The sequence below is a fragment of the Trachypithecus francoisi genome, unplaced genomic scaffold (genome assembly GCF_009764315.1).
Source record: "Trachypithecus francoisi isolate TF-2019V2 unplaced genomic scaffold, Tfra_2.0 Lachesis_group20, whole genome shotgun sequence".
NCBI classification, from domain to species: Eukaryota; Metazoa; Chordata; class Mammalia; order Primates; family Cercopithecidae; genus Trachypithecus; species Trachypithecus francoisi.
In genome coordinates this window covers 63,752,861-63,775,170 of record NW_022681466.1, presented here as the reverse complement: position 1 = coordinate 63,775,170, position 22,310 = coordinate 63,752,861, and the positions used below count along the sequence as shown (strand labels likewise).

General features: G+C 40.6%; 1 protein-coding gene across 6 annotated transcripts in view; it reads right to left on the bottom strand.

Moving 5' to 3' along the window:
* Window positions 1-22,310, bottom strand: part of MYH10 (myosin heavy chain 10) — a 157,426-nt gene that overhangs the window by 59,205 nt on the left and 75,911 nt on the right. For all 6 annotated transcript variants that reach the window (XM_033184593.1, XM_033184595.1, XM_033184590.1 and 3 more), the window contains 9 exons: window positions 18,965-19,028; window positions 17,073-17,171; window positions 14,845-14,988; window positions 14,515-14,610; window positions 12,771-12,889; window positions 11,701-11,853; window positions 8,101-8,274; window positions 1,481-1,654; window positions 1,110-1,224 (listed from right to left, as the gene is read on the bottom strand). In XM_033184593.1, coding sequence (XP_033040484.1) covers window positions 1,110-1,224; window positions 1,481-1,654; window positions 8,101-8,274; window positions 11,701-11,853; window positions 12,771-12,889; window positions 14,515-14,610; window positions 14,845-14,988; window positions 17,073-17,171; window positions 18,965-19,028 — 1,138 coding nt within the window. The remainder of the gene's footprint in view (window positions 1-1,109; window positions 1,225-1,480; window positions 1,655-8,100; window positions 8,275-11,700; window positions 11,854-12,770; window positions 12,890-14,514; window positions 14,611-14,844; window positions 14,989-17,072; window positions 17,172-18,964; window positions 19,029-22,310) is intronic.

The window sequence follows — 22,310 nt, the reverse complement described above, 5'->3', positions numbered from 1 at the left end:
TACAAAGATTAAAGCCTTCTGTTTTACTTGTTGGAAAGCTCGTCTTTCCCCCAGGTCCGGAGTTGCTAGGTCTCAGACCCACAGTCTGTTCCCAGGACGCATGCGTGCAGGTGTGCATCCCACCCCTGCAGATCCCTCACACTGACTTGATCTGACAGACACAGTCATTCTTAAGATGATCTTTTATAGGGTCACATTTCCCCTGGTCACTTTCTCTGTGTCCATTCTTCAATTCCTGTCTCTTTCCATTGGCCCCAATTGCACTTAGCCCTCTTCTTCTCTGCTTCCATTTCTTTCCCTCTACCTCTGAGAAGACAGCTAGATTACAAGGCTTAAGATGCTACAGAGAAAGCAGACGTGAGCCAGGTAACCGAATAGGTCTGGCCTCAGGGTCAGGGTCTAGGCAGGGGTAGATCCAGGGCTAAGGTCCTGCATGGCCTGAAGCCAGGCAAAGAGGTGGAATAGAGCCAGGATGAAATGTAGCAGGAGAGCTGAGCTCTAGGAGAAGATACTGGTTCCCACAATGCATACAGACACAGAGACATTGTGATTTTCTGGTACTAGTAAAATCTTGTAGTCTACCATAAAAATCACCAAAATTCTTCACCTGAGGTTCATATAACAAAAGAACTCTGAGGACTGATGGAAAGAAAAGCAACTGATCTAACTGCAGGCGATTTGAGTTTATCCACCAGCCACTGGGTGTCTGGGGCAGGTGGTGAGGAAGGATGTAGCTCAGGAGGCCTGACACAGGGAAAATGGAATGAGCAGACCTTCTCAGGTTTTGTATCGCAGTGTTCCTGGATTATAACTGAATTGGGACTGTGGTGGCCTGAGGCATATGTGTATGTCTTTGTGGCTCCGGGCCTAGAATGTTTCTGTCCTCCCTATAACATCTGACCAAGAAGGCAGATGTCTCTGTATTCATTTCTTAACCCAAGTATTCTTAAAACGGATAAATTCCGATATAATGGCAGCCCTGCTCTAGGGAAAGAAAGACTTTAAAGTAAGAAGTATATATATCCATATATATGTAAAAGAACCATCTATAAACCTTAATTATAAAAGATTCCAGCAAAGCATAATTACAAAGATAAGCGCTTTCTTACCGTCTTTCCAAAGCTCTGCCACAAATCTGTCTGATGACTGGTGCAAAAGGGTGGCCACGTTGTCATTCAGGGGGTCCATGTTCTTCATCAGCCACTCATCTGCCTTATAGTCCACCTATCCCGCACCAAAGCCAGAAGTGGTGAAATGGAGAACACAAAACCAAACACAAAAACAAAAACACTTTAAGCCTCAACCAAAAACTTTTATACAACAGTCCCCAAACTGGGCTGTCTGAAAGACAATATGTTTGTAATATATACTGTATTTGTCTATAAACGTTTATCAGCACCTTTGTTACACCTTCATAAAAATGTAGCAACATTTCAAACATAGCCATTTTAATCCAGTTATTCAACATAAGAGCTCTTACCTTCCCTGCATAATGTATAATGCAAAAATCAGCTTTGTCTTTTAGTTGTCGAGGTTTCTGAAACTTGGAGTGGGAACCTTGCTCTTGAACCAGTTTTTCAACAAAGGTTTTATCTGTGGCTTTAGGGAACCAGCATTCTTCATCCAAAAGGGCCAGTACACCAGGAGGGTTCGCCTGATAATGACAGGCAACAAGAATTCATAAGTTTTGCATGCCACTTTAATACTACTGAGTTTGGCACTTCAACTTCTAAAACAATTAGTTTTATGAAGATCCATGGAAAACAAACTGCTAGGATGGAAGGGAATGTCTAAGCCATAACAAGTTTATAATTCAAACACTGACATCTCAAACTGCTAAGTAAGTATTAGCACGAAAACAGAGGAGTAACTTATCTCAAACTTATAAATACTGTATGTAAATTGCAAGTAAATGAATTCCAAGCAGATGGCCCCACAAAAGTCACAAATAAAAGAAGCCAGAAAAGCAGTGGGAGTGGAGAGATGAAACTGAATGTTTATATTCAGTGACTGGAGAAATCATTATAACACCTCAACTAGCAAGAATGCTTCAGACATTTTATATCCTTATCAGTTTAAGTTTCTGTTTAAGTAATTTTTAAATTAACGGTATCACTTTATAGTTGGCAAAATATTTTAAACTATTAAGTAGAGTATATGGAAATTGATAAACTAAGTCATCAGTTGCTTTATATATTTGTTTTAACAGGCACTTGACAACCTATTTTATGTGATTCAATGATTACTTCACTGAAAAAAAGTAGCCCTTTGGGAGGCCAAGGGGGTGGATCACGAGGTCAGGAGTTCAAGACCAGCCTGGCCGATATGGTGAAACCCCGTCTTTACTAAAAACACAAAAATTAGCTGGGTGTGGTGGCAGGCACCTGTAGTCCCAACTGCTCAGGAGGGTGAGGCAGGAGAATTCGTTGGACCTAGGAGGCGGAGGTTGCAGTGAGCTAAGATGGTGCCACTGCATTCCAGCCTGGGCAACAGAGCAAGACTCCATCTCAAAACAAAGAAAAGAAAAGAAAAGAAAAGAAAAAGTGCTAGATGAATCTATAGAGAGAGAGAGTAGATTAGTGGTGGTTGGAGGTTGAGAGAAGAGAATGTGGAGTGACCACTAATGGGTAAGAGGTTTCTTTCGGGGGTGATGAAAATGTGGCAGGATTAGATAGTGGTAATGGTTCCACAACTTTGTGAATATACTACAAACATCACTGAATTGTAGTTTTAAAAGGGTGGATTTCACGGTTTGTGAATTATGTCTCAATTTTTCAAAAGGCCTAGAGCTCACCATTGTCTGGAGTGACTTCCTTTTTGGAGGTAAATGACACATGAAAGCTAAATAAGATATTTAAATAGTGATGGTCTATTTTCTAGGGTTATCGTTTATTACCACACTGCAAATATGGCAAGTGTGTGATATAAAACTGAACTCATATCAGTTCTAGGGCACATTCATGAAATCAGCTTTTTGAAGAAGACTCTAAGATCAGTTCTCTTCAACTCACAAAGCCTTCATATTTACTGGCAAAGAGTTGGCAATACACACAAATGCTGTTTTTAAAAGTAGCTAGAGGCTATGGTTAAATATAAATGAAACAGTGTAATAATGTGGTCAGAGAAAGGGATAGGGGATCTGAATGCCCGCGGGTGGAAGCTGAGGGAATCCTTCTGCAATGGAGATCCTTACCCCAGGACTCCTCCACCTGAAAGAATTGTCAGGGCTTCAGATCAGCTAAAAGAAGACAGTAATCTGAGGCAACTGGGATTAGGTCACTTTAGAGGAGCTCAGAGTGGCAGGTAACTCAATCCACCCCAATCACACAACAAGTGTGAGAAATGAAGTTCCACGTTAATGTTAATATAACAGAAACATTCTCCTTTTACCCTCACTTTTACATTCTTAGCCACTTTTAATGAGAAGTTTCCTAAATTCTGACACAGTATCTCAAATAAAATTTGCATTTTTTCTAAATGATTTGGTGACAGCGTGATTATGAATATCATTATTGTGTCTCCTTTTTATTTTTTCCACTTCATCCTTCAATGTCAAGATCTCTATTATCATTCCTTCTCTTAACTGGGTATTTCCAAGAGCTGTAAGCTGAGAAGCCTATGTTTCTGAATATTGGTCATAGGTTTTGTGAGAGCTTTTGAACTCAGAGGTTTGCCTGCTACCAGCCTACAATCTTGCGAGGCAGGGGTTGGGATTATCTGAGATGAGGTAAGCCTGGCACGGGCCTGTCAGGTGCCACCACAGAGGACATTTTTATGGCATTTTCCGTCTAGAAAGTATTGTTTTCACTCTCCATTTTGCAAGGAACATCAATGGGATCATTATCCTATGTCATTCCACAGGCTGTCATTAAATTCCCCGTCATCATAAACTCTCATGGGGTTTTAAAAATGTTGTGTTTTTATTTATTAGTATTATTTGAGACAGAGTCTCACTCTTGTCCCCCAGGCTGGAGTGCGGTCATGCGATCTTGGCTTGCTGCAACCTCCACCTCCTGGCTTCAAGCGATCCTCCTGCTGCAGCCTCCCGAGTAGCTGGGATTACAGACACCCGCCACCACGCCTGACTAATTGCTTTTTGTATTTTTAGTAGAGATGGAGTTTTACCATGTTGGCCACGCTGGTCTCGAACTCCTGACCTCAGGTGATCTGCCTGCCTCGGCATCCCAAAGTGCTGGGATTACAGGTGTGAGCCACTGTGCCTGGCCATGTTTTTATTTTTAATCAGATTTTATATTTCTATGAATAAGTAGAATAATCCTCAAATTGAGGTACAGAGTGAGTCAGCATTAAATCTTGAATTCCCTCCCTCCCCTTTCTGAGCAATCTCTCCTTTAAATTAGGACTATTTAGGCAGGGAATAAAGGGTCCACTCTAAAGGCTTAAGGAAGAGCCTAGAAGTACCAGTACAAAGAGTATAGGAAGGAAAGAAGGAACGAGTTAACTAGTTCTACTCATTGCCTGTCAGTGTCTGGGCATAACTGGTGACTAGGAACATCATGACTTCCCAGCTCCAATACTTTCTGAATGCCCAGCTGCTGTGGTTTCAATGTGTTCCCCCAAAGTTTACATGTTGGGAACCTGATTCCTAATGCAGCAGTGTTGAGACAGAAGGCTTTAGGAGGTAACTGGGTCACGGGGGCTCTTTCCTAGCACACGGATTAATTCGTTCATGGATCAGTGGGTTGTTGAGGAGGTAGGTTAGTTATCATGAGAGCGGGTCTGTCATAAAAAGCTAGTTTGGCCATTTCTTAGGAGCCCCCCTCGCCATGTGATGCCCTGTGCCACCTCAGGACTCTGCCGAGAGTCCCCACCAGCAAGAATACCCTCATCCAATGCAGCCCCTAGACCTGGGACTTCCCAGCCTACAGATTACAAGATATCAATTTCTTTTCTTTATAAATTACTCCGTCTTAGTTATTCAGTTATAGTAACAGAAAACAGACTAGGACACTCACCAAATAACTTCCCTAAAATACCACTTTCAATGTGCTGTTCGCCTGCTAATTTCTGACCATAAACCTCATCCCTGGAATGCTCCCTGCACAGCATCTACACCTGTAATACCTTCCACAACACTGCCAGCCTACTTTGTGGCCTTTGCCTTTTTCTGAATTCACCCAGCATCACTTAGAGTCGTACCCAGGAACCAATGAACTCACCACTATGTTGTGTTCTGTTCTCTTGCTTCAAGATCAGGTTCTTGAGGACCAAGGCCATGGTATATACTATCTCATATCCCCATGGCACCCCCAGTCTGCATTTCTAGGCCATAACTGAGGATTTAATAAATTCTTTTCTTTTTTTTTTGAGATGGGGTCTCACTCTGTCACTCAGGCTGGAATGAAGTGGTGTGACCATATCACTGTAGCCTCCAACTCAGGGCCTCAAAGGATCCTCCTGCCTCAGCCTCCTGAGTAGCTGGTACTACATGGACATGACACCATGCCTGGCTAATTTTAAAACTTTCTTGTAGAGACGTAGTCTTACTGTGTTGCCCAGGCTGGTCTCAAACTCCTGGTCTTAAGGGATCCTCTCACCTCAGCTTTCCAAAGCACTGGGATTACAGGTATGAGCCGCCACACCTGGTCCAATAAATTGCTATCTGGATCTTATTCTACTACAATATTTACACTCAAGGGCTGGAAAATAATTAAAAATGTAAACATCAAACCCCTTCTACTTCACTTATTTTTTTGGGGGAACAGGGTCTCACGTTGTTACCTAGACTGGAGTGCAGTGGTGCAATCTCGGCTCACTGCAACCTCTGCCTCCTGTGTTTAAGTGATTCTCGTGTCTCAGCCTCCCGAGTAGCTGGGACTACAGGCACATGCCACCACATCCAGCTAATTTTTTGTATTTTTAGCAGAGATGAGTTTTCACCATGTTGGCCAGGCTGATCTCGAACTCCTGACCTCAAGTGATCCGCCTGCCCCAGCCTCCCAAAGTGCTGGGATTACAGGCGGGAGCCACCGCACCTGGCCTTCTACCTCACCTATTTTTGCTTGGAGTTAGTTATTAGGGTTAAAATGTTTAATTACCCCATCATTTTCACCTTTAGAGTACAATTATTGTGTGAGAGTAAAAAATACATGAAAAAATGGTAAAGTATTTTGTCCTAGAGGATAAAGCAAAAGAAATGCAATTAAGTAACATTAAGAATTAATATTTGTAAGACTCATTTAAAGGTCACAGAACCATTAGATTTAAAAACACTCTAAAAACATTTTAAAAAATAAGACAGGTAATTTTCCATTTGGAAGACTTTTGGAACAATTATTCCTATAAAGATATTGACCTAGCAAATTTTATGCGTTCTCGTCCATCCTAAAATAAAACTGCAGATACATAATCATTATAGTCTTTTTTTTTTTTTTTTTTTTTTTTTTTTGAGACAGAGTCTCGCTCTGTCGCCCAGGCTGGAGTGCAGTGGCGCGATCTCGGCTCACTGCAAGCTCCGCCTCCCGGGTTTACGCCATTCTCCTGCCTCAGCCTCCCGAGTAGCTGGGACTACAGGCGCCCGCCATCTCGCCCGGCTAGTTTTTTGTATTTTTTAGTAGAGACGGGGTTTCACCGTGTAGACCAGGATGGTCTCGATCTCCTGACCTCGTGATCCACCCATCTCGGCCTCCCAAAGTGCTGGGATTACAGGCTTGAGCCACCGCGCCCGGCCTATAGTCTTAAAATGTAGGACTTCCAGTGTCATATGGACACATACAATGAGCATGTCAAAAAACATATCATATAGTCATCAACAGTATCAATGTGAAATACTCCCTTCCCTTATTTACATAAATACCCAAACAATTCTTTAGGCAACAAAGCAGTGATGAAATGTAACGAAATGTGTTCATGTGCTTGTGTGTGCACAAGTTACCTGGAAGTCACTACAAGCATGCCACCTCTAAATGACCCTGTAAGGTACAAAGAAGCAACTATCCTCACAACTATAGGTAATTTAAGATTTTTGCTATAAATGTGCCTTGAAAGGTAAAATGATTTCTTATGTATTATAAAAGCCAAATGAAAATTATCCATTGCTTTCCTTAAACTCAACTTTCTAATGTGCTGGAACTACATCTCTAATATGGGTGCATGTCTTCTAGGTTCTTCCTTTTCCCGATGTGCCACTGCTCCTCCTGACTGTGGGTGCTGTGCCATCCACGATCTCTAGCCACGAGACCTCCAACACCTTCAAACATGAAGAATACAAGTGGCAACCAGAGACTGAGCAGCAAGAACCAGAAGCCTGCTGTACCTCCTAGGAGAAAACTCTGAGTTATTCAAACATACCTACTTAACTAGTGTTAGAGCTTTCTCTACACTACAGATGTCAGTGCTTAATCATGTTTTAGTTTTTCTTATATTTTGGCAGATAGCAAAATAAAATAAATGAAGCTGATACCTTGTTGAGCAAAAGCTAAATAAGGAGTACAGAACCAGATTGTCAATACTTGCTTGAGATCACATGGAGTCGAGTTCCAAAAGTGAATGAGTTATACACTCAAAGCTTGAACGTGAATGAGTTCTATGTATTTTTACAGAACATTAAACCACCAAGAGTTTCTGATGCTTTCTAAGATTGCCACTAAAAATACATCTGACAAGACTTTCCTGAGAACAAAAACTTCACATTAAAAAAAAAAAATCTGGCAAAATAAAAACCTCTTTGTACTTTAAAAGGCCAAACCTCAGTTATCTGCAAAATGGATTTACATGACACGTCTTATTCTCAGCTAAATAAACTGTCAGGTGGAGCTCCACATCCTTTGAGAGGTACACGCAAATGCCAGCACACAGGGCCATCTGCAGTCTGTGCGGGCCGGAGCCCACTATCCAGTATACCCATGCGAGCAAGGACAGGAATCAAGCTGCGAGGTGAGCTAAAGAAGGGTTTTACTGGCATGCTACTGACTTTTAAATTCTGTAGATATTTTATCAGAGTATCACCTTTCTGGAAAATTTAGATCAGAAAAGTATTTCACCACTGAATAGCTTGGGTAATTTCTGTCTCGGGTTATGCCGCTTAAGGTCACTGCTTGAATGGAAAATGAAAGACAACGAGCAAGACAGCGCTCTTACAGGCCTCTCTATCAGGTCGATGCACGGCTGCAGGTCCAGTCCGAAATCGATGAAGTTCCACTCGATGCCTTCGCGCTGGTATTCCTCTTGTTCCAGGATAAACATGGTGTGGTTGAACAATTGCTGCAGCTTCTCGTTGGTGTAGTTGATGCAAAGCTGTTCAAAGGAGTTCAGCTACAAATGTCAAGGAGTCATTTTCCAAACACGGGGAGGCAGAGGGAAAATGGGAATAATTAGTCAGGTAGTTATAAAACATGTTTTCATTAAAAATTACTAATTAGGTATGAAGTACATGATTGCTTCTAGCTAATGACAGTGACTAAACCAGGTGGGGTGGTCTCCCAATCCCTCTCTCACACACAGCCTTTTTGAAAAGGTAAAGAGAAAGAATATACTGTCTATGGCCGCATTACTGAACTGCTAAAATGAAAAGATAATAAACTTAATATGCTAACTGAATGCTCTGCAAGTAAAACAATTCAGTTCTTATTAGTGAATGGTTAAGGACTATAAATAAATAAATGAGACAGTAAGAAAAAGAAGAGAAACAAAGGCTTGGAAAAACCAGAGGCAAAGGGAGGTGAGCGAGGTGGTGGGCGTGCATCTAAGCTGGGGTGGAGAATGCGTCTGGTTCTGTCCCACTCCACTGTCACTCAGGCTGCACGAAATTGTTGTTGGGAGCTCAGTGGGGCCTGGCACACGGAATGCGCTTAGTATGAGGCTCTGCATTGCTTCTCTAAGCATTCCCTTCCCTTATCAAATATTTGACTTTTGCAATATCAAAAGTGATATTGCACTGCCCTCATAAAGTGAATTTGGGCGTTTTTCATGTTATTGTCATTTCTGTTCCTTCTCTGTGAACTCTGCCCATTTTTTAAGAGAAAAATTGATTGGGTGAATGGATAGATGGGTGAATTAATAGGTATAATTTTCTTAATCCTATACACTAGAAGTGCTCAACCTCTTTCCTGCTTCTATACTGTTCACACAAGCTGCATGTGCCCATAAATAACCTCTTTCATTACAAAAAGTGATTTTCAATTAAAGAAGATTTAATCCATCTCCAAGGAGTTGATTTAGAGTCTGAAAAAGCCACTCCAATCTTTCCCATTCTCCAGGAGCTGTTAAATTCACTATTTCAGAATGAGGTCATGTAAGGAGGGCAGGGGCAGTGCTTGCCTTGCTCAACACTGTATTTCTAGCACACAGGACAGGCCTCATATTTACAGACTGCCGGATTCTGCTTATTCCTGTTCATGTAGGTGAACTTTGCTTCGCCTCAGGATGATGACATCCTATTGCTCTGTTTAGCCTGGGCTATGACAAAGAATGGTGGTTTTTTTTTTTTAAGGAGTCTCGCTCTGTTGCCCAGGCTGGAGTACAGTGGCACAATCTTGGCTCACTGCAACCTCCGCCTCTGGGGTTCAAGCAATTCTCTGCCTCAGCCTCGGGAGTAGCTGAGATTACAGGCGTCCGCCACCATGCCCAGCTAATTTTCGCATTTTTAGTAGAGACGGGGTTTCACCATCTTGGACAGGCTGGTCTTGAACTCCTGACCTCATGATCTACCCGCCTCAGCCTCCCAAAGTGTTGGGATTACAGGCGTGTAATCCTGTAATTACCACCACGCCTGGCTAAGAATGATATTTTAAAAAATGAATTTCTACTTGTCTTCCATATTTAAACTACCAATTATAATTTTGATTTTTATTTATTTATTTATTTATTTATTTATTTATTTTTTTGAGACGGAGTCTCGCTCTGTCGCCCAGACTGGAGTGCAGTGGCCGGATCTCAGCTCACTGCAAGCTCCGCCTCCCGGGTTTACGCCATTCTCCTGCCTCAGCCTCTGGAGTAGCTGGGACTACAGGTGCCCGCCACCTTGCCCGGCTAGTTTTTTGTATTTTTTAGTAGAGATGGGGTTTCACCGTGTTAGCCAGGATGGTCTCGATCTCCTGACCTCGTGATCCGCCCGTCTCGGCCTCCCAAAGTGCTGGGATTACAGGCTTGAACCACTGCGCCCGGCCTTAATTGATTTTTAAATCAATAATGCATGGTATAAAATTCAAAATGTACACAAAATTGCACCAGTCAGTTTCACTTCAATGAAACTTATTTGTTCTCCCTATAATCAACCAGTATCTCCTATTTTCTTCCAGAAATATTCTATGCACTCAGAAATGTGCGTATGTGTGTGAACCTTGCTTTTTTTTTTTTAACTTAACAGTGTATCTTATTACATTGTGGGATCTTTCCTTAGGGTATAAAGCCAGCCCATTCTTTATAATGGATGCATAGTATTCCATTGTATGGAGCTAACATAACAATTTGAACCAATTTCCTAAAATAATACTCACTGAACAACTTAGCATTTTTACCATCTACATAAATGTAACACTTTCCCATCGAGAACAGGGTATGTCTCTTTACTTGTTCAAGTCTTCTTTTCTTTTTTATAGCAGCACTGTAACGTTGCCTTCATTTAAATCTTGCCCATTTCTTTTAAAATTTATTTTTAGGTGTTTTGTCTGTTTTTGTTGCAGTTGGAAATGAGGATCTTTTTTTTCACTATATCTTCTGATCATTTATGTAGAGGAAAGTGACAGATTTTTTTAATGCAATTTGTACCCAGCCACTTTTCGTGATTTCTCAATTTATTTACAAATCAATACACATTAAAGCAATCTCTTAGAGTGGCAGTGGCAGGTTCAGTATTTATGAGGATAGACTTATAATTTTAAAGGGGTTCATTTTAAAATAAGACAATTCAATACCCAATAGTGACTAAAGTTAACACATGGATGATCACAAAAAGCATTTCATATTTGTGCCTTACTATATTTACATGGTTCATATCTATATTTATGGAAATAAAGATATAAATTTTTAGATGCCCAAAATTTTATGCACTTCCCTGCAAAACTGTAGCAGGTGTGTGACTGTGAACCTTTTCCGCATTGATGATGAGTAAGTGTTTGGACAAATCTAGTCAGATCAACAGTGAAATCTATTGTTAAAGCCTGGTTATATCCGCAGTACACAGATCACTGCCTGCCCAGGCGCCTCCCTCTCACTTTGCTCCTCTCCTGATTCCCCAGCCAAGACCCGTCATCTTGCTCGTGTTCCACTACACTGGCCCCCTTGACGGCCTCTCAACTTGGCCCCACACTTTACTCCACATCTCCAACTCCTCTCTCCCTCTGGTCAGCTGTATCCAGTCACACTGGCTTTCTAGCAGCTTTGAACATTTGATAAGTTCTGTCCCATACAAGACCACTGGAATTGCTCTCATTATGCTGGCAAACTGACCGAGGCTGGCAGCGTCTCATCCTTCAAGTAAGCCTAACTGTTGCCGCTGCAGAGGCACCTTTCCTGAACAGCTATCTCAAGCTGGCCTCCCAGTTCTATCACAGCACCCTTTCTGCATTCTCACAGACCTGTGGATTCACTGGTTATATGCTGTTTATTGTTTGACTCTACGAGAATGGCAGGGACTATATCCCCGGTGCCTGGTATGTGCTGGGCACATGGTGAGCTTTAATATTTGTTAAAAGAACAAACAAAAGGAAGGAAGAGCAAGAGGAAGAGGGGGAAGAATACCTCAAAAATTTCAAATCCAGCAATATCCAGGATTCCAATGAAAGATGCTCCCTGACGTTTGGTCCTGTCCAGAGCTTTATTGATGCGATGAACGAGCCAGCGAAAGAGCCGCTCGTAGGTAGCTTTTGCCAATGCTTCTACTGCAAAATCTGCCTGCAATTAAATCACAACAGCCTTTCATTCTGGAAACCATCTCAACAAAGCATAAATAGCTGTTTTATGGAATTTAGTGTTATACAGCACTCAAAAAAGCTGAGATGGCAGTCACTACTTAATCATGTCTCAGTTTTACACATCAATAGAAGGCAATATTAGTACAATTAAGTGAACACTGGGAATAATGAATTTGGGGGATGGGTAAAGATGCCTAATACAAATACGCTCCTCCCCATGCGCCTGGGTTCTGGGCGGCACTGTCCGCCCTGAGTCAGCTCAGTCAGCTGGCACTTTCTCTCTGCCGTACCACCCAGCACAGGGACAAGGTGGCAGGCACCCTTCTGCTGGCCTGGTTCCCAAAGTATGCAGATTTGTCTACTGGATTATCTATCTAGTTGGGGAAAACTGGATTATAATTTGACATTTACTTTTTTAAAAAAAATTTTAAATCACCTTTAAAAACATTTTTTTTTTTTGATACGGAGTCTCGTTCTGTTGCCCAGGCTGGAGTGCATGGTGCAATCTCAGCTCACTACAACCTGCACCTGCTGGGTTCAAGCAATTCTCCTGTCTCAGCCTCCTGAGTTGCTGGAACTACAGGTGCACACCAACACACCCAGCTAATTTTTGTATTTTTAGGAGAGATGGGGTTTCACCATATTGGTCAGGCTGGTCTCAAACTCCTGACCTCAGGTGATCCACCCACCTCAGCCTCCCAAAGTGCTGGGATTACAGGTATGAGCCACCGCGCCTGGCCCCTTTTAAATTTTTTTGAAAATGAAAAAGTAAATATACTAAAAAAAATACTCCATTAGTATCTAAAAACACCTATGTAAGACAGTTTGTATGGAAGGCCAAATGACCATGGCTTCTCATTCAAACAAATCAGTAATAAGAATGAACATGAAACCTACTTGTTCTTTGGTCTGGGCTTTTTGCACATAGTCTCGGCCGACCTTGATCCGGGGCGTCAGGATGGCCCGAGTAAACTCCATCACATTCATCCCAAGAAGATGGCAGAGTTTCTGTGCAACTGAAGTGTAAAAAGTCTCCTAAATCCTACATTTTTTACTTATAATCTACTCACAATATATTCAATAAACACTTGAAAAACCTTAGTAATAATTAAATTGTATTAATAAATAAAAGTCTTAAAATCAGAGAAGTTTTAGGTCTAATGAAAAATATCTTCCATCCTTTCAAATTAATACACACTCATTTTTAGGCCACAAGAGACAGCTAGTCAGCATTTGACTGCCTTGCCTATTTTTTCATTTTTTTAGATGCAGGTTCTCACTATGTTGGCCAGGATGGAGTGTAGTGGCTATTCACAGGCGTGATCTCATGGGAGTTTTGATCTGCTCCATTTTCAACTTGGGCTGGTTCATTCCTCCTTAGGCAACCTAGTGGTCCTGCTGGGAGGCAACCATACTGATGCTGAACACAGTGTAGACAACCGATATGCATAGCACATGACGGCCTAGAACTCCTGGGCTCAAGCCATCCTCCTGCTTCAGCCTCCTGAGTAGCTGGGACTACATGGCCACCATGCCCAGCCTCCCTGCCTTTACAAGAGTGACGTGACCTGATCCTCTTCTATTTATGGGTCATTTAAAAATTTCAAAGCCAAGCTATACTAATATGTGCCTTACTCTGCATTTTAGATGGCTCAATTTTTAGTCTATTTAACCATGGAAAAGCCATACAAGGATGGAGGCCCAGCCGCCAATCAAACTACTTTGATTGAATGACAGATAAATGGTCCTGGAAATCAACAGCCCTAAAAGGAGGTGTCACAGTTTGCCCAGGAAATGATGACCAAGAAGCAGCAGGAGAGGCAGGCCCCTAGAAGAGCCACACAGAATTAAATTGTTATCAAGCCTCAAATTGGTTACAAAAAAGGATTATTTCAAGGGCAGATAATGTGACTTTATGTCAGCCTTCACCTGCCACAGGGGATTGTGGATGCCTCCATGAGGCAGGATAACTAACTTGTTGGAATAATCAAGTAGTCAAGGCAATATAGAGATCCTCACTTTTCTTTTTCTCTCCAGACCATCTGAAGCAAACTGATATATATTTTTTTAATATATATATATATATTTAATAAATATATAATTTAAATACATTTATATATTTATACTTTATATTAAATACATATTTAATAAATATATAAAAATATATTTGGGTCACAAACTTTTGTTCCTGACCAATGCAAATTTAAAACCATTTTCAACATTTAAAAATGAGAACATTTCCTTTAAAACCTAGATTTCCATTTTTCTTTGAAAAGTCACTTATATTTGGCAACACTGGGCCTATAATCCTGGCAAGGTGCACACTGGCTGGAACTCAGCAGCTGCAGCTCCCTCTCAGGCAAGCGTGTGGCCTCCTGCGGCTGAATTCTCCTCCCTCAATTCCCAAGGCCACCTCCATGTTAAGGCAGAGACTGCTGCTACTTTTCATCCTATGCCCTGTCCCCTGTCCTCATTTAGAGAATCAGGGGGACTCTCGTGTAAGCACACGAGGTTGTCACTCTACTCTTGAGGGTCCCTTCGGAAATGCTTCAGAGGTGCTTTTATGCTTGCACTGTAACACGTTCTTGGAGAGTACAACAAGCCACTGAAATAGAAATAAAGTCAGTATTCATCAGTTTACCTGTATTTTCTGGCATGGAAGCTTGATCAGTATTTCTCTCCTTTTTGAAAGAAATATTTCCAAACTGTAGCACTGAAGATACTACTTTAAGCATTGCTTCATATTGATAAAAAGAAAAAAAAATTAATATTGCCTCAAAATGTAGCGGAGACATATTCTCATTTATTTTGTGCTAAAAATTAGCTATACAAAACTTTTCAGTAAGATATGTCTTTTCAGGATTTCATACCATTCATTAGTTTCCCAATCATTTTCTAGTTTAGGTGATTTACCCCAAATGTATAAGTCTTAGGAAAGTGAGTATCAGAATCTCAGAGAAATCACACATACACAGAATCTCTTCATGAGAGAAGCCCATGATATGCATTGCTTCCATGGTCTCCTGGAAGTTATCTTTGTCTTGCTGTCCCGGAATAGGAATATAGCCATTGGAGAGAAACCTGTAGTTATTAAATCCTTCGAGAAGCAAATCAGCTAAAAGGAAATATAATGGAAGAAAATTTAGTAAATACTCATGAAGACAACTAAGCCACACCTGCATACAAACTGTGCCGTTACAGGAGAACAGTGGTCACCATGCAACCCGCTGCCAGCAAAATGTTTTTTTTTCTTTATATATTCATGTAAATACACAAACATACATGTTTTTGTTATCTGTACCAATGAAGGAAAATGATGATGTTAACGATGCAAAAACCTTAACAGGAGTTTTGGGGATGGCAGTTTGTACAATATTCTATTTGAAATCGGTTATCTGGGAAATGATGTCAATTTTCCAGATGATAAAACTTTATTGTTTTCAGATTTAAATATTTTAGCCCTCTTTTTTGAAGGAAAGCTTTTAAACCCATATTCTATATTCCTATCTTAGCAAGTAGTTTGCAGCAAACACTATGAAGTGAATATGAAAACTACCATGGACATAAGCTAAAGATACAGTGCTGTGGATCAAGCAAGTCCCAAGCCCAGCAAAGGCTCTGAAACTCTTTCGCCAAGCCTGCTTGCATGGTGGTTAACTTGCTTTTAGAATGATGATGTGATGTGGTGCAGCAGACTGTCATAACAGGTACCCACACTGACTACTTGTACTGTAGGAGCCATTAATTAAAGAGAACTTACTCTTTTGACAAATGCATTCTTGAGAGCCAAAGAATATTTCTCAGGAGTGCTCAAAAGAGCAGGGCTATTTATCCATATGACAGATATGCAAATGTGCTCCCAGCTTTCTTTGTGACTGGCTCTCTTGCTCTCCTGCAGAGAATTTCTGCAGGTCACCCTGTCCCCTGATTCTTGTCTACATCACATTTCACTTCTACAGGGTACTGCCTGCTGCTATCTTTTTCTATTTCTTTCAACACTTGGATCATTTTAAAGAATTTATTCCTATTGCAGTTATTGCCAGTCGGGAAGCCTGAGCATTTTCTTCTCTTCAGTGTTACATATCGCATAATCTTGAATTTTTAGTCTCTCCTTGGCAGTAACTCTATTTTTTTTGTTGCTTGGTTTTTCCCTTACAGGTCTTTCTCTGATTAATTTTTGGGTTCAAAAGTTTCACAGATGTCTGTGGTTAGCAAAAGCCTAGACACCCGATGAGAAAAGTTTTTACTATATATGTGTCTATTTTGATATCTAGATAATATATATAATAATCACGCAGAAACACTAAATTTGAGAATCAGAAGAGATGGGAAAGTTATGCGTCTTCTCCTCTCTCATATATTTCTAACCCAGCAAAATTCTGACCCAGACCTGAGCTCTCCTTTGTACCTGCCCAACTCTTTTTTTTTTTTTTTTTTGAGACGTAGTCTCGCTCTGTCACCCAGGCTGGAGTGTAGTGGCCGGATCTCGGCTCACTGCAAGCTCCGCCTCCCGGGTTCACGCCATTCTCCTGCCTCAGCCTCCCGAGCAGCTGGGACTACAGGCGCCCACCACCACGTCCGGCTAGTTTTTTGCATTTTTTAGTAGAGATGGGGTTTCACCGTGTTAGCCAGGATGGTCTCGATCTCCTGACCTCGTGATCCACCCGTCTCGGCCTCCCAAAGTGCTGGGATTACAGGCTTGAGCCACCGCGCCCGGCCTGTACCTGCCCAACTCTAAACTTCTGGTGCTTGTGATTCATGACATTCAATCAATCAATCAATATCCACCACAGGTTCTTTCTAGTACTAGTGGGAGCAATAACATATATTCAGTTGTAAATCTAGAAATAAAAATATATATTCTACTTAATTTCATTAGATAAATGTCTTTTCCCTTACTTTCATATTTTAAAATGTTGAAAGAGTTGTAAAATACGCATCATTTATCTTCTAATTTAAAATTTTTTAAAAGAAATAAAAGTACAAAAGATTATATTATCTACAATACCTGCTGCTTAAAATAAAGTACTTACCCCATGGCATGGAAGTTCAATTTCATTTTGCTTTTCATGATTTAACCAGCTGGAAATTTGTTGTTCTGTGTGTAAAAAAACTGTTTCCCAAAATTGTTTTTTCTCAAAAAAATATTAAAAGAGATATTCCAGTGAATATAAAATAGTAAAAACCTTTGTAACTTACACTTTAGGTGTTCTCCTGCTCCGGATAACAACTGGTAAAAGATATGAAAAGTACGTTCATCTTTTGCTTGACGAACAGCACGAGACTTTTCCAGAAGGTCTGAGCAAAGACGGTTAAGAATTAAATTATTTAATATTATTCTTAAATAAAGGCCCTTACAGTGTCTATAAATTTAAATCATAAAACATCTTCTTTCTCTGATATATATAAAGTATCCTGCAAAGAACTATTCTAAATGACTGTCCTCCATCTGGGAAAAAAGAAAAATGGATGCAACTTATGTTCCTCACTGATCTTCCAGAATCATTGGTCTGGGAAGGAACTTAAAGATTATACGTGCTTCCCTTACTCAGCTCCACTCTACCTCATCCTTCCCCTGACTTGGATTACATTCAAAAGAATACCACACTATACGAGGAACTGTAAGAAGCTATTAAAAATGAAGGCGGGAGAAACTCTACAATACCAGATTAACACAGTTTTATAAATAAGGAAGCCATGGTACAAGGAAATTCGTCAAAATAATATAGCTAATAAGCGGTACAGTTAGGAATCAAAACTTTCGCTTGACTCCAAAATGCATGCTGACAGCACCCACAACGCTACCCTATTGAAAGCCTCCTACATGAGGGGTACTCGCCCCTTCACACTCAGCAGCACACGTAACTTTCCCAAATGCCTTGACAGCTATGACGAGGTTAAGCACTAGTCTTCCCTGCGCTGCTCTGGAGAACCAGTGCGGCCAGTAACCACACCTGCTGCTACCCACCCTGCCTGGGCTTCCCAGGGGGCAGGTGGCAGAGTCCCCAGCAGCTCCTGTGTTGTTTCACACCACTGCACGCCCAGCTGGGTATCTTATCTGGGGCTCAGATCCACAGTTCCTGATGCTCCAGGAGTGCGTATGGGTTGACAGTCACACTGGCATCTCAGAGAATGTGTATTACAGCTTTGGAAGATGATTGCCTCTCTTTAGGTAAACCTTCTCTGGGGCCACCAAAGTGAATTAATTCTGTATGTGCCAGATAGCCTGAATTTTAAGTCAGACTATCCCACACATCCTCCACGTCTGGTGAAAGACACATTCATATGAATCATGCTCTGACACGCCTGTAGGAAGAAAGCTCAACTGCAGAATCATTCTCCTGTCATTTTCAAGTATTTCCAGATTTTGCTGGCTGTGACTCTATTTGGAAGCATAAAATACTGTTCTTAACCAGAAAATCATGGTCTATCCCTCGAAGGATAGAAACAATGTATTTCTGTCACTGGACATTATTCTAACAAGTACCCGAAAATTGTCACCTATATATCTTTCTAATCGGCACATTATCATTCAGAACCATTTCTATTTTCTTACATCTCCAATCAAATGTGTTTTATCTAGGTATGTATGTGCATACACATATATAAATCTTCTTATGGTCATTCTATGCAGGTGACATTTCTTAGGACTATTCTATGTATTTGACATTTTTTTCTCCAGCTTTATTCTACTTAACACGAATTGAGACTACTTTAACTCTGTAATCTTGTAAGGATTATTTCAATGAGTACATGTTCATCCTTCTAATATCAGAAATGCATGGTAAAAAGTGGGCTAACAGTAACAGGGGGAGGGCAACTGCATTCATCTGAATGTCCTATACCACACAAACACTGTGGCACTCTCCACTTCCCCAGCCATGTGAATAGGTTATGGCCTGGTTTTACAAACAACAAAACACTTCAGAGTTAACATTCAGTAGTCGAAAATATTTGAATAAGGCATGCTATCTCCAGGCTCAAGTTTTATCATCTGGATACTGGGAGTGACATCACAGAGGGTTGCCATGGGGTTGTAAGAAGACTCAATCATTCTTTATTTTCGGTTATACATTTATGAAAAAGGATACATGTTTCAATGTTGGCCCCAACGATATAGCCAGTTACATCAAAGTTGATCCGAATAAATTTGCCCTGAAAATAAATTAAAAAGAGAAAATTGAAAATAAGTAAGTACATGCTGGATATGAACACTATAATAAACTAAGAAGACAACAAGCATCCATGAATTAGTTACAATAATGGATCTTATATATTGCCTTAAACAAAAAGAAAAAAGAAGAAAACAGGCTGTGATACATTTAAAAAAGTAGCAGTAGAAAAGGCTACTTTCCTGGACTATTACATAATAAAATTAGAAATTATTAACAAAAGGAAAGCAGTGAGATCCCAGTCATTCAGGAGTTTTTAAAAAGCTCTTCTGAGGCCGGGCGCGGTGGCTCAAGCCTGTAATCCCAGCACTTTGGGAGGCCGAGATGGGCGGATCACAAGGTCAGGAGATCGAGACCATCCTGGCGAACACAGTGAAACCCCGTCTCTACTAAAAATACAAAAAACTAGCCGGGCGAGGTGGCGGGCGCCTGTAGTCCCAGCTACTTGGGAGGCTGAGGCAGGAGAATGGCGTGAACCCAGGAGGCGGAGCTTGCAGTGAGCTGAGATCCGGCCACTGCACTCCAGCCTGGGCGACAGAGCGAGACTCCGTCTCAAAAAAAAAAAAAAAAAAAAAAAAAAAGCTCTTCTGAATAATCTGAAATATGAGAGATTTTAAAAGTTTTAAAGGACCACTCTATCCAGCACTATAGTGGTAGATTTAAAAATCTGAATAATACAGATGATTTCCTAGAAAAATAGAAATCCATTCAAGAAAAACAAAAACAAAACAGAAAATTTAACCCATAAAAATAAAAAATAGTAAAACAGAATTACTTCTTTAAAAATGCTGGATTAGTCTTATGAAACAATTTTACAAATTTCTAAGGAATATTTGATTTCTTTACTATATATAAGCGTTTTAGGGAAACAGAAAAATAGTTATTATTTCATCATTCACTTTATAAAGTTGTCATAACACTGAGCACCCAATCTGTTAAAGATATTACAAGGAAAGGAAAGCAAGCTGGGCGTGGTGGCTCACACCTATAATCTCAGCCCTTTGGGAGGCCGAGGCGGGTGGATCTCCTAAGGTCAGGAGTTCGAGACCAGCCCGGCCAATAGGGTGAAACCCCGTCTCTACTAAAAATACAAAAAAAATTAACTGGGCATGGTGGTGCATGCCTATAATCCCAGCTGCTTGGGAGGCGGAGGCCAGAGAATCACTTGAACCCAGGAGGCAGAGGTTGCAGTGAGCTGAGATTGTGCCACTGCACTCCAGCCTGGGTGACAGAGTGAGACTCCATCTCAAAGCAAAATAAAAGCAAATATGGTATGGTTATATCTTACTTATAAAAATATATATAAGGAGAATCGCTTGAACCCGGGAGGTGGAGGTTGCAGTGAGCCAAGATCGCACCACTGCACTCCAGCCTGGCAACAGAGTGAGACTCCGTCTCAAAAAATAAATAAATAAATAAATAAAAATACATATATATAGGGCCATATTAAACATTTTGCAAAACAAACACAATGATCAAGAATGTTTATTCCAGGACTGCTAAGAAGGGCTGATACCAGTAAACACACCACTATTATTCTTCATATGAACAGTCAAGGGATTGGAGGGCTTCCTTTGAGGAAACTGACAAGCTGTCTCAAGTTTACTGGGAAATGGAAAAGGACTTAGAATAATCACAACAATTCTGAGAAAGAAGACCAGGGCTAGGGGAATCACACTACTTGATTTCAAAAAGCTATAAATTTACTAAGACAGTGTGGTATTGGTGTGAGGACAGAGATACAGATTACTGAAACAGAAGAGGGTCCGGGAATTGATCATGTATGTAAGTTAATTCATTTCAACAAAGGTGTCAAGGTAATTTAATAGGGAAAGGACAGTCTTTTCAATAAATGGTGCTTGAAAAATATGCAAAATGAAAGAAAAAAATTAAAGGAAACTAGACTTTTACCTTATGCTACATATAAAATGTAAAGCAGATCACATACCTAAATATATGGGCTAAAACTATAAAACTTCTCAAAGAAAACAGGAGAAAATCTTTATGACCTTAAGTGAGACAAGGATTTCCTAGACAGAATGCAAAAAGCGTGAACCATAAAACAAAAAACTGGCAAACTGGATTTCATCAAAATTTAAAACTTTTACTCTTCAAAAGATACCATGAAGAAAACGAAGAGAAGCCACAAACTGGGAGATAATATTTGCGAAACACATGGGATGAAAGGCTTGTTGCCAGAATATACAAAAAACTCTTATATTTCAATAGCAGGACAAACAACCCGAGAAGAAAACTGGGTAAGTGATTTGAACAGACACTTCATCACAAAAGACATGTGAATGGCCAATAAGTATATGAAAAGATGTATAGTGTCATTAGTTACTAGGGAAATCGAAGTAAAAACAGCCACGACGAGACACCACTATATAACCATGAGAGTGGCTACACGTTTTAAGAAAGACTAGCAAAGACACAGAACAACTAGAACTATCAGACAACCCTGGTGAGAAGGCAAAACGGTACAGCCAGTTTGCCGGTTTCTCATGGCGTCAAACACAGATGACTCTGTGACCCAGCAATTCCACCCCTGGGCGGGGTTTCACCCACGAGAAAGGAATGCATGCATCCACATGGACTTGTACATGAATGTCCCCAGCCACTTTATTCTTAATAGCCCCAAACTGGAAACAACCCAAATGTCCACCAGCTGGCGAATGGATAAAGACATTGTGCTAGATTCACACAATGGAACACTACTGAGCCACGACAAGGAATAAACCAGTGACACACCCAACAACTTGGATGGATCTCAAAAGCATTCTGCTGTGTGAAAGAAACTAGACATAAAGCACTACCTGCTATATGATTCCATTTTCTTGACATGCCAGACATTATTAAAAACTCTAGGGACAGAAACAGATCAGCGGTTTCGGGGCAGAGGCAGGACGAGGGAACTGACAACACGAAGGCAAAAGAAACCTTTCTGGAGTAAGGGAAACATTCTTCCTCTAGATCATGGTGCTCACTACACTATGTACACATTTATCTAAATGCATTGAACTGTACACTGAAAAGGGTGATTTTATTGTGTGCCAACCTTTTAAAAACAATTAAGGGAGAGATCATAGGAACTCCTAGATAAACGCCAATTTTTAAAATATAACTCAACATCCGTTTTACACAGATGAGCATGGCCCCTTGTGCAAAGATGACATTCAGATCCGTGAAGCATTCTATAACATAATAATAATAATAATTCAATTCTGTGTATTTACTATAAACATATTAAGTTAAGTATGCTTCC